Below are 19940 nucleotides of genomic sequence, written 5' to 3'. Positions count from 1 at the left end.
GCAGAGGGAGAAGCAGGCTCCATGCACCGGGAGCCCGACGTGGGATTCGATCCCGGGTCTCCAGGATCGCACCCTGGGCCAAAGGCAGGCGCTAAACCGCTGCGCCACCCAGGGATCCCCCCCTGTGACCTCTCTTACCTCTTACCCTGACTTCATCTCCTACTAACCACCTCCCCGCTCCCTCCACTCTGCTACACCTACACAGGTGCCTCAGGCAGACCTGCACCTGAAGGCCTGCCTCTATGCTGGCAGCTCCATATGCCTGAAATATACCTCCTCCAGCCTGCCACATGGCTCACTCCTTGACTCCTCCAGGGCTCTGTTCAAATGTCACCTGCTCACTGAAGCCATTCCTGACCATGCTGTTTAAAACTGTAACCCCACTCACACCCTGGTATTTCGTGTCCTGTCTGGCTGGTTAGTTGGTTTATTTATTTCTACACAGCATATATCATCATCTGACATACTACATATCTTGTTTACTGCCTTCCACTACCAATTAAAATGTAAATTCAAGGAGAATATTCTGTTTTGATCAGTTTAGGATCCTTAGAGTCCAGAACAGTATCTACCATAAACCTGGTGCTCAGTAAACACTTGTGAAATGCAGAAATGGGGAAATTAGAGAGAGATGATCATTCTCGTACAATACTTGGGAGAATTCTCTCATTCATATCTGCATGGACACACTGCACACTCAAACATTTACTAAGTAGTTACTTTATACAGTGGAGCATCAAGGTATTCCTTTCCTCACTGGAAATTCTTCATTTCCAAAAAAAAAAAAACAAAAAAGATGAAAACTGACTTTACAAAAATAATAATTTACTACAAAATATTCTTTAAGTTATTAAAAGTACACAGAGAGTATAATTAAAATCACCTTTCACGGTTCAGCTTCCTGTTCCTTATTTTTATCCTTCCTTAGAACGAACTCATATGTTTGTCCACAGCAACACCACCAATTTCTATATGACTATGTGTCTAAGTAAAACTTCTTGTCTCCTACTTACCCGGTTTATGGGTCTTGAGAATATTCTTATTGCTAATACCTATACTTATATGTGGTTTTTTTATATAGAAATGCTAGAAATAGGTATTAAAATCTATGACTCCATCTCTGCCCCAGAATCAGCTAAGATATATTATAGTATTATAATATCCACCTCTGCTAAATTTCAATTGTTTTCTTACGAACAGGTACATGCACATGCATTCTGGTAAAAATACAGCCTGTGCCTCATGCAAGACCTCAGAGACACAAATCACTAAACAATATTACTGTATCCCTCCAGCAAAAATTGCTGCTTATAATTCTCTTTGGTTACCCAAGAATTTTCAGGTGACAGAGTACTTTTTTTCCTTAAGGTTACCACTGGGGTCAAGCAAGACGTTACCTCACCTTGCTTAGTTATAAATTTGGAACTGAACTGTATCGAGCCCACTCATAATCAGAACCTAAAATTATTAGATTTGTATCTTTAGGAGTTTCACAATTACTGTACCTATCTATGGTGTTTGAAATACTTGGATCACGTAGTTTAGGAAAAGAGAAGCACACATACACAATACTGGTTTTAAATTCTATAGCATAAACATGCTCTAAAAAATATTCACATGGTATCCAAGCTGTTCAAGCTGTTTGTACAACTGCAACACGTCTCTCTCATTTATTTGATTACAAAACTATTTCACCATTTGGGCCACATTTAGTAACTTTCAGAACAGGCGTACAGCTTCTACTATCAAGTCCTGCCTCACGCTGCCATCTAGTGGTTCAAAGAGTGACTGCAGGCAAAGCCCATTAAACTTCCAATGTACTCTTTCAGAAAAATAGCTTTAACACAGAAGCTTAAATAGTCCATATCAAAGTTCTATAACTGTTAGTAATATATATAAAACATAAATTATTTTATTTTACAAATGTTTCAAAGAAGTCATCCTACCAACTCCTTATCTAGGTCTTGTCATTTTACTCTTATTTTAATAATGTCAAGATTACTTTCATTTTGTTCCTCCTTAGGTACTTTATTTTCTAGAACTATATATATATATTTTTAAAGATTTTATTTATTTCTTCATGGGAGACAGAGAGAGAGAGAGAGAGAGAGAGAGAGAGAAAGAGAGAAAGAGAGAGAGAGCAGAGACATAGGCAGAGGGAGAAGCAGGCTCCCCGCAGGGAGCCTGATATGGGACTCAATCCCAGATCCTGGGATCAGGCCCTGAGCCAAAGGCAGACACGCTCAACTGCCGAGCCACCCAGGCATCCCTGGAACTATATTCTTTAAAAATTTTTAAAGACTCCTTCCTCATAAGAAACCAAAATCAATCATTTAGATTATATAGAAAAATAACAGTTCATTTTACAATAGTTTATTGTACACATAAGTACATTTTATATTTGTACAGTTTATTTCAATGGTGTAAGAACTCTATATTGCACTGAATCATTGTCCTTGTTATTTTATTTTTATTGAGGTAGAATTGATATAAAAGTTACATTAGTTTCAGTGCACAACATAATTCAATATTCATGTGTATTACAAAATGATCACTTACCACAATGTGGTAATAAGTCTATTAAGATCTGTCACATATATAGCTACAAAATTTTCTCTTTTAAAGATTTATTTATTTTTAGAAAGAGACAGCAGAAAGAGGGACAGAAGGAGAGGGAGAAAATCTTAAGTACACTCCCCACTAAGTGTGGAGCCTGACATAGGGCTCAATCTCACAACCCTGAGATCATGACCTGAGCTGAAACCAAGAGTCAGATGCTCAACTGATAGAGTAATTTTTTTAATGCTTTATGAATTTATGTGTTATTCTTGCATAGCAGTCACGCCAATCTTTTCTGTATCATTCTGATTTTTATATATGTGCTGCCAAAGTGAGTACTGCAATATAATATTAACTTGTCATTACAGTAAATACATTACATCAACAAGAGTTGTTTGTATCTTATAACTGAAAGTTCGTACCTTTTGACCCCCTTCACCTATCTCTCCCACCCCCCTCAATCCCTGGTTCTGGCAACCATCAATCTATTCTCTCTATAAGTTCAATTTTGTTCAGTTTGGTTTAAAATTTCACATTACTAGGGTGCCTGGGTGGGTCAGTCAGTTAAGCGTCTGCCCTTGGCTCAGGTCAAGAAATCAGGGTCCTGGAATCAAGTTCTGCCAGGCTCCCTGCTCAGCAGAGAGTCTGCTTCTCCCTCTCCCTCTGCACCATCCTCCCACCCCCAGTACTCTGTCTCTCTCTCAAAAAAATAAATAAAATCCTAAAAAATAATAAAATTTTACATTATTGAGGTCATCAGTATCTGTCTTTTTCTGACTTATCTCACTTAGCATAACGCCCTCAAATGTCCATCCATGTTGTCACAAATAGTAAGATTACTCTTTTTAAATGAATATTCCATTGTGTGTGTGTGTGTGTGTGTGTATAATGAACCCCACAGTATAGAAAACACAAAATCAGAGATGCTCAGGGGTTGAAGAGCTTCCACAGGGGCTCCATTCCTGCTACCTGCTCAGTGTGTGGATTTCCTAGACAACATCTCTACCCAGCACTTTCCCAGCCGCTGCTTGAGTATCTTCTGTCTGAAACTCAGCATCTCCCAAGGGAATCACTTTGCCTTGAGACCGTGAGTGTTAGTGTTATTCCTTACCAAGTCCAGTAACTTCCTATAGCATCCTCCCATAACACCTTAATTCATCCTTGGCCATGCTGCATCCCCAATTTTTAATTCCAAATTCATAAAACAGCCCATTCAATAAGTGAAGACTGTTCTCCTGCCCTATCTTCACCTCTCCGGGATAGACACTGCCCACTCTCTCAGCCATTTCTCACATGGCAAGTGTGCAACCTCACCCCTTCCTGACGCCAACCAGGAGCACCAGAGCCATACCTGTTGCCCTGTAATACTATGAGCATATTATTGTTAACTGTAGCCACATCATGATGGCATTTCATGGGCTTCCTGTGGCTTTTCTAAACATTTCTGCCAAAGCAACAATTATGCCATTCATTGCCAAAGTTGATTTTTGTAGACTAAAGAGAAAAACCTGTTCTTTCTTCAGTGGTTTTTTTAAAAGATTTATTTATTAGAGCGCGCATACGCACACATGAGAGATAGCAAGCACTAGTGAGCAGGGGGCATGGCAGAGGGAGAGGGAGAAGCAGACTACCCGCTGAGTAGGAAGCTGCCAATGCAGGGCTCTAACCCAGGACCCCGGGATCACGACCTGAGCCAAAGGCAACCGACTGAGCCCCACAGGCGCCCTCTTCAGCGTTTTTTATATGTTGATTGTGAGCCCATGGCTCCCGCTTGCTAAACCAGCTACGGTGTCATAGCTATTGCTCTTTGAAGACAATACTAGCAGTCCCCCCAGAACTGTCTCTCCTTTTATCTCCAGGGATTTGGTTGCCTTGCTAAGGATTGTTTCCCAGCCTCCGCTATGATTATATGAGACCACAGAATCAAATTCTTGACAAAAGTGTGTGAGCAGAAGTGACATTTATGACTTCCAAAGCATCTGATGAAAAATCAATCCCTCATCCTGGACTTGCCTCGGAATTCCTTCAAGCAGGCTGGAAACAAGGAGATCCACTGTGGATGATGATTGAGTCCTAACAACTCAATTCCTTAATGACTTCCTAGAACAGAGCTCAACTTCCTACCAGGGATGTTACAAAGAGAAACAGACATCTGTATTCTCAAGTCACTGCATTAGGGGCTTGTTACAAGAGTTTAGCCTAAGGGTACTTGGGTGGCTTGGTCAGTTGAGATTCTGACTCTTGGTTTCAGTTCAGGTCATAATCTCGGGGTTGTAGGATTGAGCCCCTTAGAGGGCCCCATATTCTATGGGGCATGTGCTTGAGATTCTCTCCCTTTCCCTCTGCCTCTCTCCCTACTCATGCGAGCACACTCGCTCTCTCTCTCTCAAATAAATAATCCATCTATTTATCTATCTATCTTTAAAAGAAAAAAAAAACTAAGGCAGGATGGCTCAGTCAGTTAAGCATCTGCCTTCAGCTCAGGTTATGATCCAGGGACCCTAGGATCGAGCCCTGCATCAGGCTCCCTACTCAGTGGGGAGCCTGCTTCTCCCTCTCCCTCTACTGCTCCCTCGTTTGTGCTCTAATAATAAAATCTTAAAAAAAAAAAAAAAAAGAAAACACGTAAAACAAAACTAAGAACTTAGGTTCTACCACTACTAAAATACCTTCCCAGCTTTTATAATTTGAAAATTTGATGAGCAGACATGCTATATTTTTAAAGCAATATCAGTCAGAATGAGCAGGGAACAAAAACACTCTAAGAAGGTAAATGTAATTCTTCATTTTCATATTATTGTACTAATAGAGGCAAATGATTCTCAGGGCATAAGAAAAAAGCACTTGCAAGTGGAAGGCTCTGAAGTAAGCCAATTCTAGAACAGAGCTTGTTTCTGCCTACCCTATTTTACACCCTTCTGTATAAAAGAAAGATGTTGAGCACTAGAGGTACTCTTCAGATTAAATTACTGGGAAAGGCCCTCTAAAAACATCTGGATTTTACTTAGGAAAATCTACCCTAATATTTAAAAATGTAAAGCTTTTCAATTTCTCCTTATCATGAGACTATGATAAATGAGTGCTGGACCTAAAACTAAGCCAGAAGAATTTCTGTACATCACAAGGCACACTCAGAGTAAAAAGGCAACCTATGCAAATAAGAGGGAATATTTTGCAAATCATACATCTGATAAAGGATTATTTAGAAAATATAAAGAATTCCTACAACTCAGCAAAAAACAACCTGATTAAAAAATGGACAAAGGATGTCATGAATAGACATTTTTCCAGAGAAGACATATAAATGACCAATGAGCACATGAAAAGATGTTCAATGTCACTAAACATCAGGGAGACAAAAATCAAAAATACAATGAGATTCCACCTCACACCCACTAGAATTGCTATTATCAAAAAGCAAAACCAGTAACAAGTATGGCAAGGACATAGAGAAATTTGCACCCTTGTGTAATGATGTAACCATTACAGAAAACAGTGCGGTGGTTCCTCAAAAATGAAAAACAGAATTACAACACAATCCAGCAATTCTACTTCTGGGTATACACCCAAAAGAATTTAAAGTAGGGTCCCGAAGAGACAGTTATATACTCATGTTCACAGCAGCATTAGTCCTAAGAGCCAAAAAGGTGGAAGCAAGCCAAGTGTCCATCAACAGAAGAATGCATAAACAATATGTGGCTTATTCATACAATTCAGACATGTGCTACAGTATGGATGAACCTTGAGGACATTATGCTCAGTGAAATAAGCCAGTAACAAAGGACAAATACTGCATGAATCCACTTAAGTGAGGTATCTAGAAGACAGAAAGGTGACTGCCAAGGGCTGAAGAGAGGGATGGGAGTTGTTGTTTTTAGAGTACGGAGTTTCAGTTTGGAAGGAGGAAAGAAGTTCTAGAGATTGGCTGCTCAACAATGTGAATGTACTTAACACTACTGAACTATACACTTAAAAGTGGTCAAGATGGGGGCACCTGGCTGGCTCAGTCAGTTAAATGTTCTGACCTTCGGCTCAGGTCACGATCCTGGGGTCCTGGGTTCAAGCCCCGAGTTGGCCTCCCTGCTCAGTGGGGAGCCAGCTTCTCCCTCTCCTCCCTGCTCATGCGCTTTCTCTTGCTATCTCCCTCTCTAATAAAAAAAACAAAATCTTTTTTAAAAAATGGTTAAGACAGTAAATTTCATGTTATTTTCCCACAATTAAAACATTTTAAAAGCAGTATCAAATTTGTTCCAAGGCCACCTTTACGTTTAACTCTTAGTAGAATACCAGGCACAAATAACATTTAAAATAGAATTTTCTCAAGGCCCTAGCCCAGGGATACAAAGTCCTACAGAAGAAAATGGTTTCCTAAAAAAGATAACATGCAATGAAGGCAGACATGGTCTATAGCTGAAATGTTTTATTAGAAGAATGAGGACATATCTATCACTGAATACTACACAATACAGAAATACTTAAAAAGTTAACATTAAAATATCTTTATTATCTCCCACCAATTAAGAGCTTTTTAAATTTATTTCAAAAATAAATAAATTAAAATAAAAATAGAAATTTTATTCGTCTCAACAAGACTTCAAATCAGGTAAAGATGAAGAGCTCCCAAACCACCTACTTATCTGTAGGTGGCAGTAAAAGCACAGTGTTTTATGTCAATGCAGCCTTGAAATATCAATTTTCAGTGGCTGCATTAACTGTGCAGGTTCTCCTACTGTTACTAAATTCTATGAACTTCTGTAATACAATGTTTCTCCTGCCCAAATCCTTTCACCCCCAGCTGGTACTCCAACAACCCCAATCTTTTTTTTTTTTTTTTTTTTTTTTTTTTTTTTGGTCTCATTCCTTGGCTTGATAGGTCTTTGTAATCATATCTACCTAGAAACATGAGGTATTCAATTCTGAGGACATGGCAGTCTTCTTTCTTACAGAAAAACACACAAACACCAGTCAAATCAATAGCCTATTTACTAAGGGCCTAAATGTGAAGCATTCTGTTAGGTACTCGGAAGTCCCTGAAGATGGATGTGCCAGGTCGTTACCAAGACAGACACACAATGTACAGAATAACACAAAAGAAAAGTGTGCTGTCAAGGGAGGAACAGCAATACAACCATCAAGGACAGATATCCCAGGCACCTCTAACTCCCAGTTCTAAGAACTTCTGATTACTGTTAGGAGAATAAAGCCTATACTAGAAGCAGGATGAAGCAGCCCAAGGGTCTGCATCCCTTGGTCCAAACACACACCCCTGCAAGCTCCCTGCGACTCTCTGAAGGTGGTATCACCTACCTGCTTCCTTCCCCTGTCTGTTGAGATTCTTTTAGACCATGTGGCTGGCTGGTGGCAAGAGGCTGTATGAACAAAGGTCATGTACTTCTCATCACGAATATCCATACAAGGGGCCCCTGGCCAGCTCAGCTGGTAGAGCATGTGACTCTTGATCTCGGGGTTGTGAGTTTGAGCCCCATACTGGGTATGGAGCCTAATTAAAATTAAAAAGAAGAAGAATATCCACAAGAAAAGTATAAGCAATAAGAAAATAGCAACTGACTCATCACTGGGAGCACATTAATTTATAAGCATAAGAGGGAAAGTTCTGGCAAACAGCTTTTCTGAGTAACCCAGAAATCAGTGCAGTTTTATCACCAAGGAAACAAAAAGCCTGCATGATTTTTGGGTCTTCCTCTGCAGGCTGATTATAATGTCTCCTCGAAGTCCTCAGCCACCAAGAATGACAGCTTTCCCGGGAGAGGGTGGGAGACACAGTGACTGGACGGCAGCCTGCACCTGTTGCTTTCTCACAGCCACTCCTGCTGCCTACCGCATATAAGAGGGACGGTTATGGGAGAAAGGTGAAAGGAGATAGGCAAATTAGCTGCAACCATCGAACAAGCTACTAGAAATGGCTGTGTAAAGAATGAGTAGAATCAAATCTGTTAAGAGCAAGTTGACTTAAAGATAAATGGAAAATGAGGTAAAAACACACGCTGAAGACCACCACAACATGACACAGATGGAGGGCAGAGGCCAGAAACACACAGACCCCTCAGCGCTCTGGGTGCTCTGTTTCAGACGAGGCCCCAGACACCTACATACACATTCAAGGCTCTCTTGGGTTTCTCCAAATGAGTCCTGGACACACTGAGGTTTTTTTCGTGCAGTGATGTGAGGACACAGATCCCCAAGTCCTGGCCCATGTTTCTCATCTGTAGGCCTACAAAAATTCAGAGGGAGACAAAGATAAAATACCCACTGTAGCGGGAAAAGTTACTTAGAATTGTATGGTGCCAAGGGTGGGAAGTCTTTCCAGAAAGCCTTATCCAACTTCCCCTTTCTTCCAGTTGGGGAGAGTGATGATGAGCGAAATGAATTTTTTTTTTGAGGATAACTCAGCAAATTAACTAGTGGAAGAAGCAGAGCTCCCACACTACACTCCCAGTCTGAAAATTCCCAAGAAAAATTTAAATGTGCCGTGAAGCAAGAAAGGGGACATTTCAGGCAGGAGAGAGACGGAGAAAACTAGTATTCTGGTGTCTAAAACATATATTTTACATAAGCTCCAAGGAATTAGAGGATTCACAAGACGTCTAAAAAAGTTACAAATACAGCTTGCAAGAGGCAGAGACACTCAACCCAGTCCTTGCCAACTTAAAGCACAAGCTTTAAAACAAACAAACAAAACCCTTTTTGAATATAAAATGTAACACACATACCAAAAAGTGCAGCATGCCGGATAATCCATTTGCTTTTTTTCCCCTTCTCCATCCTGTTCTGTTCAAGAGGCTGAGGGTACAGACTGCACCCAAAGGCCCCAGCTTTCGCTGTGTTCGGCTGATGTGAGCCTCAGAGTAGACCGAAGTGGAGAGAAACCCGAGGCTGGGGGATTTATTCCCCTGGTTCCCTCAGGCTCCCTGTCCCTCAACAGGAAGTCACTACTAGTCTCCAGGCAGGTTCCCTTCCTTCCAGGTTCTAGTAACCTCTCCAGCCCTAGATTTCTTCGTGCCTAAGCGGGGGCAGACACCACAAGGCAACAGTCCGGCCAGTTTCTCCTTTCCCCACAAGGTTCCAGTCTTGTGTCATGAGATCCTTACAAAGAAACCCTCCTTGATTTATCTTAAAATCTGTTTTTTTACAGACACCCTTACAGATACAAGGACAAACCATAAATATACAGCTTAATGAATTATCACAAAATAAACACTGGAGTTACTAGCACTTAGATCAATGAACAGAACTTGCCAGTATCCTGGGAGTTCTCCCGGTATGCCCTCCTTATTATATGCACCCACAGCTCTCCAGAGAGTTTCAACACCTAAGCATGAATCCCTAAACATTGTATTTCAATTTGGTCTACTTTTTGAAATTCACATAAATGAAATCATAAAACAGAAATTCCTTCATGTCTGGCTTTTTTCACAAAACATAATATACACAGATTCACCTATATTGTTGCACGTGCCTGCTATAGGATTCATTTTGATCATGAGAAGCATTCACCTGTACTCTACACAAGTGATATTTATCCATTCTACAGCTGAACATTTGGGTTGTTTCTAGAGCTACTGGAAATAATGCTACTATAGACATTCTTACCTATGTTTCCTGATGCCCAAGAGCATGCATTTCTACCTAGGAGAGGAATTGGAGTCATAGGGTAGATGTATCTTCATTTTACTACTTAACAACCATTTTCCAAACTAAAACATTACACAAGAGTTTGTAGTTGCTGGAATATACTATTTCCTTTAACTGTAAGACCAGAATCTGTAGAAAGCCACCAGATACCACACAGTTCTACTCAAACAGCTATCCTCAGGACTCTGATTGGACTTCTGGTCAGCTAGTGGAATGTTAATGTTACACTGCTCACTCCTGGCCTGGGGTCTTGCAAGATTTCAGTGGGTCCAGGACTAATTTTACTGTCATGTAGCAGCCTTCTCCTAAGGTCCTCTAAGTGAGAGAATCTTAGTATCTTTAAAGAGCTCTACTTTCATTGCTGATTTACATCTATTTTAACTAGAATTATAGATCACTTTGGTCATTTAGGCTCAATTTGTTTGCTATGAGTTAAGTAACTGCCTGATTATACGTTTGTAAAATTTTCCAACCGTACAAAAATTGCCAAGGAAAAGGAATTGAGAATTGCTAAATTTATAATTTAGGAAATCAAGTGAAAAGGAGGTTCCAATTAACTGACTGTAGATTTATAGCTATAAGCTGTGGACATTTTTTCTTAAAAACAGATTTAGACAAATAGTACTACCTCAATCTTCTTTACCCACAAAACAGTATTCAATTAAGCTCCCTCATTAAAAGCAAAAACAAAACCACATACACAAAAACAGAACAGGTCGTTTAGATACAAGTTTGACAGAGACAGAGAGTAGAGTAACAAAGATTCCACGACCTCAAAGTGGGGGACCGTTAGGGCCAAACTGTAAGATTCTCCTCCTAGTTCAGAGCATCCTCACTTCCCTCACAACCCTCTTCTTGGGAGACAGGTGGGCTGTTGACCCACCACTCCAGCCTTCAGTGCTTATGGCCACCCACGCTGGGAAAAATGAACATCAAGGACAGTGATCCCCTTCCCAAAACGTTGGGGTAAGGAATGAGAATGAGGGGCACCTGGGGGCTCAGTCGGTGAAGTGTCTACCCGCAGCTCAGGTCTTGATCTTACCGTCCTGGGATCAAGGCCCACATCAGGCTCCCTGCTCAGTGGGGTGTCTGCTTCTCCCTCTCCCTCTGCCCCTCCCTGCTCATGCTCCCTCTCTCTCATTCACTCTCTCTCTCAAATAAATAAATAAAATCTTTTAAAAAAGGATTAGAACAAAAACCCCCACTTACACATGCAATGGTAAAGAGAAATATGTTAAGAACAGGAAATATAATTCTATTTATGGTATAAACAAATCTCTAATGCAGAGCACGTTTTATAATTGGGATTTAATGTATAAATCTATTAACTACATCCTTCCTAATAATTATGAAATTGTCCTAACTAAACCATATTCACTCAAAAACTGGGCTCAGGTGCTAAAATAAAAATTCTTTGAGGTCTTTTAACATTCTAAACCAGAATTCAAAAATGGAATGAAAACAGATTACTTCACAAAATGAAACCCCTTGGATATCTGTAATCCCTTTTTTGCAAGGTGAAAAATTTCTCTTTTACTCATATTCCAAAATAACTGAGGAAAGTACATCTGCATGAACAGTCCCAGAATGACGTAAGTTTTTCTACTTGAATAAAAAATTCATTAGGCTCAAGTATTAAAGAAGCAAACTAGACACTTAAGAGTTTACTTCTCAATCCATTGTTTACTTGTTGCCAAAAGGTTTGGGGGAATTGTTCCCACTGTAATTCTTTTTTACAACCAACATACAGGTATTGTGGAGGGCCAGCAACACAAAGAACAGTGCAAAGATTCACAGGTCATGGAGAGGAGAGAAGGGTCACTGCCAGAGCTTGAGTCTCCACATCTGTCTGCTGATTGGCAGGTCCCCTTCCCTAAGAGGGTCAAAGCATCCCTGATGCCGTCACCCCACTCAGTAATCCACCCACGACTCCCTTGCCCCTCTACTTCTTCAGTCACAGTCCACCAATATTTATTAAATGCTTGCTACACACACACCACACCACATGCCAACCCCAAGAAACTATAGTTTTTATTTGAGGACAGAAAGAGCACAGGCCCTCAAACTGTCTTAAGTTCAAAAAACAAATAGTTAACTTCATGTACCTTTTACAAGTTGACAAATCATGCATAACCAAAAATAAAGAAAAGTAAAATTTTAAGACAAGCAAATGAGATTTTTTTTTTAAGAAAAGAGAAAGTTTAATGCAACAGGGCAGACAATGATTAGGTTTGCTCACTTCCCTTTCCATTGGTTTCACTTCCCTTTCTAGGTTAGAATACTCCAAACATGTAAATTATTCCACTAAAGAATTCCAGTCCTTTCTTAGCAATTTGCAGAGATGTTTATATAAAAGGAATTATTTCTAGACTTCCATGCAACAGAAAAGGGTTAGGATGCATTGGAGATTAAAAAATAAAGCAGGGGCAGCTCAAGTCATGATCTCAGGGTCCTTAGATTGGCCCTATGTCCAGCAGGGAGTTGGCTGGAGATTCTCTCTCCTTCCCCCTCTGTCCCTCCCTCACAATCCCCTCTGTCTTAAAACAACAACAAAAAAAGACAAACCAAAGTGGATAAATGCAACGCAGAAGCAAATAACAGAGGACCCCAATTTTAACCACTTAGAAATATCTTAACAATAAAAGTGGGCATTTTATGACTTCAGGAACTTTGTAGTGCAGGGTTAACTCTGTTTAGGTTAGTACTAAGTGCCAGACACTATGTTCAGCATTTGGGATTTTTCTGGTTTAGAGGCCTCATAATCCTATCACATGAGTATTATTTCTATCTTAACTGTATAGAAACTAAGTAGGAACAGAGACTCAGAGGGGTTAAAGTAACTAGACAAAGTCCCACAACTTAAAAAGTGAAGAAGCTACTATGAACCCCATTCTAGTCAACATCAAATCGCATTCTCTTTCAATAGGTGATGCAGACTTTAAGCATCAAAGTAAACAAACTGAACACATTTTCCTCTGTTTGATTCTCTTTAAGTACATGCCATCACTTCAAGGGGAGTTTATGCTAATCATGACCTCATAAACAAATCACTTGTGAGAGAAACCACATCCAGGGCAAAGTCAGAAGTTAAAAAAGCCTTATTTCAGAGAGTACTTCCTGAAAGAGACAAAGCAGCAATTGCAGCCAAACGAGTACCAACTCCTGTGCCAAGTTTTACATTTGAAACAACTTTGTAAAGGAAAAGAAGAGCCTGAAACAAAAGAAATACTGCAACTTCTTAAATATACCATTTCTAGAAAGAGCTATTTTAACACAAGATATCTCTTTTAGATAACTGGGTATGACGAAAAATGCTCTTCTCTAACACAGCCTTTTGATGGACAAGAGGTAAGTAGCATTTAGTTAATTTCATCACATATTATCCACCAGGTAATGCTACACTAAAGAGGTATAAACTTCTAGTTATAAAATAAGTAAGTCATGGGGATGGAAAGTACAGTATGGGAAACATAATAATATTGTAATAACTTTGTATGGTGACAAAAAAAAAGTAGTGCTAAGTTACAAAATCATTTAATAATATGTTGCTGACACTATGCTGGCAAAGGACCTTGAAATGGGTTATGCTGTCATCTTCCTGCATTATTAATGTGATTTTTTAAACTTATTTTCAACAGTGTTTTATGTTAATAGTAAATAATTTTTTTCACTTAAAAAATGCTGATATGATAAATCATAAGTATATTTAGGAGTCTTTGTCACTTGGTTTCAATTACACTGTTTCACAAAATGTATTAAATGCTTTAAAAAAAAAAAAAAAAGACTATGGGGCACCTAGGTGGCTCAGGGTCAAAATCACTGACTCTTTATTTTTGGCTAAGGTCATGATCTCAGGCTCTTGAGATCAAGCCCCACATCAGGCTCTGTGCTCAGTGCATAGTCTGCTGAAGAAAAATTCTCTCTCTCCCTCTGCCCTTTCCCCTCACCATACTCTCTCAAATAAATAAAGCTTTATTTTAAAAAAGACTATAGATAATCACTGAATCTAAAGTTTTTAAAACAGTGACTTGAAAAAATAAAATAAAATGCTGACTTGAAAACAATCACTTTCTAATATTTATCCAAAAATGTATCTGTGTGTACAGAGCACAACCAATCTGGTAATGCCTTTAAAACATGCATTACACATATTTTTTTCAACCTTAAGCAAATGAATACAAGTGTTGGTGACATAAAAGCAGCTTGAGCCCAATGGAGGTTAAAAAATTCACTCATAAAGGGTTTGTAACTATGAAATTTACATGACAAAATTCAGGGATGAGGATGGGGGAAGGGAGTCCAAACACAGTATCAAAAGAGAAAAAAGAGGGACGCCTGGGTGGCTCAGCAGTTTAGCGTCTGCCTTCAGCCCAGGGTGTGATCCTGGAGACCCGGGATCGAGTTCCGCGTCGGGCTCCCTGCATGGAGCCTGCTTCTCCCTCTGCCTGTGTCTCTGCCTCTCTCTCTTTCTGTGTCTCTCATGAATAAATAAATAAATTCTCTAAAAAAAAGAGAGAGAGAGAGAGAGAGAGAAAAGATACAAAATTTCATTCATATTACAATTACTATTTAAAAATTCAATGAAAATTTAAAAATAGTCAAGAGTCCAAAATTATTCTCCTCGATATGATACTGGAGATTTTTCTATATAATACTTTTCTCATTTGATAGAAATTAAAATTCTAGTCACATCAATATTTGGATATTTTAATAATATAAGTATAGGCTACTAATACATAGACTTCTATTCCAAAATCATATCTAACCTAGATAACTTGGCAAACTAGCTATAGTCAAGAAGGAAGGAAAAAAGGGAGAAGGTGTAAAAACGAACTCATATCTTGTGTTTGTCCACAGCAACTGCTCAAATTCTATTTATGTATTTATGTATTTATTTATTTATTTATTTATTTAGCTCAAATTCATTTTATATTCTCAACAGCCCCTGATGCCACTAACCAGAATGCTAATCACCCCCACAGTTCTCACTAAAGACAGACTCAGGGTTGAATTAGAGACAGCCCACTCTGCAAAGTGACATTTCTGAAGGAAACTTTTCTTACACCTCTAAGTCAAGGGGATACCACAAGATTCCATCTCTTAATAAGCACCTTTATTCTTAAAATCACTATTGTTGACGTTGCATCATGGGTGATGGAAGTTTTACTCTGGTGAGGGGTTGATGATATTTATAATCACAACTGAACTTTCTATTAGAAGTGAACATTTTTTTTTTGGTGATGGGAATTTGTTTTTGCATGCATCTAAAGTTACTGAATGACTTCTAATTAAGAACTACTTTTTCTTTAATATTCCTTTTTAAAATTTAATTTGCCATATAATACTTCAGTGTCTTTATGTAGTTAGAGTAAGGGCATAAGAGTTACTATACTAGCAATGTCCTCTTCTCAAGGTGTTGTTTCCTGGCACATCAGTGATGTCCATTTCTGGGACACTGGTAAATACCATCGGGAAGACAGCATTAAGCCCTTCCAACTAACTTTGAGTGAAAAACTAGCTCATCTATTCTTCTAAGAGTCAGGTTCTTGATCTGTAAACCATGGCAGAACACGCTGTTTCTAGAACTATGATAATTGAGAAAGAACATAATACTATGAGGAAGTGTTTCCATTTCAAAAAAAAAAATAGGCTTAATAACTAACCAAGCAAATATTCATTGACAAACTAGAGTAGCTGCTGCGGGTCCTTCCATCACTCATCCATCAATTCAGCAAACATTTACTTAATGAGGACTCCTATGGACTCAAGCAGCAGTGGAAATATAGCAGCCAAAAGGAAAAGTTCCTGCTCTCAAATGAGAATTAATGTGAATCAACCAGTTGTGTGGTTCCTTTATTAGTTTTCTAATCCTTTATTAGTTTTCTAATCCACATTTTATACATTAAAACTATATTTAATGAGTAAAAGTTAATCTTTTGGACATTACTAACCTGGATTATAAAACATTTAAACAGAATAAAGATGATAAAAAGATAAACAGATGATAAAACAGAATAAAGATGATAAAAAGTAGCAAACTATTTTGTAAGATTCAAAATTCAGAATGACCTTCTCCCAATTAGTCCCAATCCAAGAACATTTATTATAAGAATAACTGCTACCCAATTACACACTTTTTCCTGTAGTGTGTAAAAAAGGAGGGGGGGATCCCCTGGTGGCTCGGTGGTTTGGCACCTGCCTTTGGCCCAGGGCATGACCCTGGAGTCCTGAGATCGAGTCCCATGTCGGGCTTCCTGGATGGAGCCTGTTTCACCCTCTGCCAGTGTCTCTGCCTCTCTCTCTGTGTCTTTCATGAATAAATAAATAAAATCTTTAAAAAAAAAAAGGTTATTCCCTAGGGCAAAAGGGAGGCGAGCAGAGAGAAAAAATAAATAAATCTGCCAGTGCTTTATAACACACAGACCATTTTAATGGGTCAGTGCACATGAGTAATAGTATCTAGGAAGTGGATTTCTTAATAAATACTAAGACACATATATTGACTGTACAACATAAAATACTCTTAAAATTAAAATCCACTGGCACAGCAAGTCAAGTAGGACAGTGTTAAGCATTTATTTTTCAAAAAATTTTTATTTCTATTATTCTTAACTATTTTACAGTTTCTAAGTGTCATTCCCCCAACAATCTATAAGATGACCACTCCTCACAATCAAGCTCAACCTGGCCCTTCCAACAATTCACATCCAGAAGAATACAAGATCGCAGCCCTTGTCTTCTACAGCTGTATCTTCATAATTGGATCATTTGTTAATGCCACTGCCTTATGGGTTTTTAGTTGTACTACCAAGAAGAGAACCACTGTAACCATCTATATGATGAATGTGGCACTATTGGACTTAATATTTATAATGAGCTTACCCTTTCGGATGTTTTATTATGCAAAAGGTGAATGGCCATTTGGAGAGTACTTCTGCCAGATTCTTGGGGCTCTCACAGTGTTTTATCCAAGTATTGCTCTATGGCTTCTTGCTTTTATTAGTGCCGACAGATACATGGCCATTGTGCAGCCAAAATATGCCAAAGAACTTAAAAACACAGGCAAAGCCATGCTAGCATGTGTGGGAGTCTGGATAATGACCCTGACAACCACCATCCCGCTCCTACTGCTCTATGAAGACCCAGATAAAGCCTCCACACCCCCCACCTGCCTGAAGATTTCTGACATCACCCACTTAAAAGCTATTAACATGCTGAACTTCACTCGACTGATATTTTTTTTCTTGATTCCCCTGTTCATCATGATTGGGTGCTACTTAATCATCATTCATAGTCTCCTTCACGGGAAGACATCTAAGCTGAAACCAAAAGTCAAGGAGAAGTCTATAAGGATCATCATCACACTCATGGTACAGGTGCTCATCTGCTTTATGCCTTTCCATATCTGTTTTGCTTTCCTGATGCTGGAAGGGGATGAGAACAGTTACAATCCCTGGGGAGCCTTTACCACCTTCCTCATGAACCTCAGCACCTGTCTGGATGTGATTCTCTACTACATCGTTTCAAAACAATTTCAGGCTCGAGTCATTAGTGTCATGCTCTACAGAAATTACCTTCGGAGTGTGCGCAGAAAAAGCTTCCGATCAGGTAGTTTACGGTCACTAAGCAATGTAAACAGTGAAATGCTTTGAATGATAAGCAGGTTTCTGTTTTTAATCTCTTTATATTCACTTTACTAACTATCCTAAGGTCACTGGATATTCTGTATGATATTACCAAGCCCCTTCTCTCCTGAAAAAAAAAAAAAGAAACTTAAGAAACACTTTTGTGGGATCCTACTATGTGGCAACATAATTAAATATTCTAAGTTTCTAATGAATTCATTATTATTTTCAAAACTTGTATAAAACATATTCGTGAGTTACTGAGAGAAAAATATCCAATTTATATCTCAAAATCAAGCTTTATCTAAATACACAGTTGACAACTTTTTGGATTTAATTCTATGTGCAAGTGAATCATGATTCAATCAGGTCAGTAGGCCAAAAAAAAAAAAAATCCACTTACTGTTCAAAATAAATTAAATTATAATTTGATTTAAACCAAAACCAAAGTTCCCTCTGGTTTAGTTTACATTCGGGATTGATGGTCTAAATCTTACAATATTTTGTGTTCTAAATATCAAAGATTCCTACACAAACAATTATATTCAACCCATCACTGTTACTTGCTGCAAACCAAAATTAGCAGGAACAATCACCAGAAGGGACCTGCAAAGGCAATCACCATCAGCCCTCCCCTACTTTGAATTCATTTTCTTTTGGAAACAGACTGGAGTCATTGAATAACGATTACAGAGAGCCTACTATGTACCAGAGTCTACTTACGACCAATGCAAGAGACCTAATCTGAGACCCTATTTCTGCCCCCAACAACCCAAGTCCATTCCTATGACATGAAGTTTCTGCTGTAGGGTAAAATACTTTTCTCCAATATAGTTTGCTCTTCTTATTGATTAAACATCATATTACAAGAGGATGATTTTTTTTCCCAGGCTGTATATCACAGTATAATAGCACCAGTCAGGGACCCTGGATTCTCACCCTAGCCTTGCCATTTAATTTCCCCTAATAAAATAACAAACCAAGTAACTTCCCCATTTAAAAAGAAAAGAAAGTGAACTATAATCGGTAAAGCACATATTATTCTAAATATTATGGAAGCACGCAAATGAGTCTACCATTACTTCCTCTCTGCTAAATCATTTTCATTACTCTTAACATGATCACCTCCTAATGGGACTAAGAATCAAATAAATGCATTAGTTAGAAACGGATTTCTAGAATTAACATGGGTAAATTCATATTCTTAAAAAAAAGAGAGAAACACGAAGGAGCCTAATCATAAAACAGTATTTTAATACTGGAAGATCCCTTACATAATCTTTTCATCTAATCCTTCTGTTTTTTTTTTAAGTTTTTTTTTTTTTTTAATTCATGAGAGACACAGAGAGAGACCGAGAGAGGCACAGACACAGGCAGAGGGAGAAGCAGGCTCCATGCAGGGAGCCTGATGTAAGACTCGAATCCTGGACTCCAGGACCACATCCTGGGCTGAAGGCAGGTGCTAAACTGCTGAGCCACCCAGGGATCCCCTAATCCTTCTGTTTTATATATAAAGAAACCAAAGTCCAAAGATATTATATAACTTGCTCAGCTGAGAATCAGGACTAGAAACCAAGTTTCTGTTATGTTAACCACCAATTTTCAATACTAAAAGCAAACAAGTTCACAGAACACAAACATTCTCAGAGCTACATAAGATAAAGTAGTCTCAAGGTGATACTAAGATGTAGTTCCTCCACAAAGAGAAAACTACTTGAAGTTTTAAGTCTGAATAATCAAGTAAGCAAGGTACTTTAACAAACATCTTTCAACAAAAAATTAGGGGCACCTAGTTGGTTCAGTGGTTGAACATCTGCCTTTGGCTCAGGGCATAATCCTGGGGTCCTGGGATGGAGTCCCACATTGGGTTCCCCACAGGAAGCCTGGTTCTCTCTCTGCCTAGGTCTCTGCCTCTCTCTGTGCCTCTCATGAATAAATAAATAAAATCTTTTTTAAAAATAATAAAATAAAATAAATAATTATTTCTGAAACATGTGAGTTCCTGTATTGGATATATAGGTTGTGGTATCTAGGTAGTCATAGCCTACTCTGAACTATACAGTTTAGTCTGCTCTTACATAATTTATTATTTTATTATTGTTA

The 19940-nt window shown here is 38.7% G+C and overlaps 2 protein-coding genes and 1 non-coding gene across 3 annotated transcripts in view; 1 reads left to right on the top strand and 2 right to left on the bottom strand.

The window, feature by feature from the left end:
• UBAC2 (UBA domain containing 2) overlaps positions 1 to 19940 on the bottom strand; it is a 174912-nt gene that overhangs the window by 116745 nt on the left and 38227 nt on the right. The gene's annotated exons all lie outside the window — the stretch shown is intronic.
• On the bottom strand, positions 2792 to 2898 carry LOC129516728 (U6 spliceosomal RNA). Its single transcript, XR_008665856.1, has one exon. It is a non-coding gene; the product is annotated as a U6 spliceosomal RNA (small nuclear RNA).
• GPR18 (G protein-coupled receptor 18) lies at positions 13378 to 17899 on the top strand. The gene is made up of 2 exons (XM_055335997.1): positions 13378 to 13560; positions 16836 to 17899. The coding sequence occupies exon 2, from the start codon at positions 16869 to 16871 to the stop codon at positions 17862 to 17864; it is 996 nt and encodes a 331-aa protein (XP_055191972.1). The 5' UTR covers positions 13378 to 13560; positions 16836 to 16868; the 3' UTR covers positions 17865 to 17899.

This window comes from Nyctereutes procyonoides, unplaced genomic scaffold (genome assembly GCF_905146905.1).
Source record: "Nyctereutes procyonoides isolate TBG_1078 unplaced genomic scaffold, NYPRO_anot_genome, whole genome shotgun sequence".
Taxonomy (NCBI): Eukaryota; Metazoa; Chordata; class Mammalia; order Carnivora; family Canidae; genus Nyctereutes; species Nyctereutes procyonoides.
Note: the sequence above shows the minus strand (reverse complement) of the source record. Positions and strands in the feature narration are given on the sequence as shown.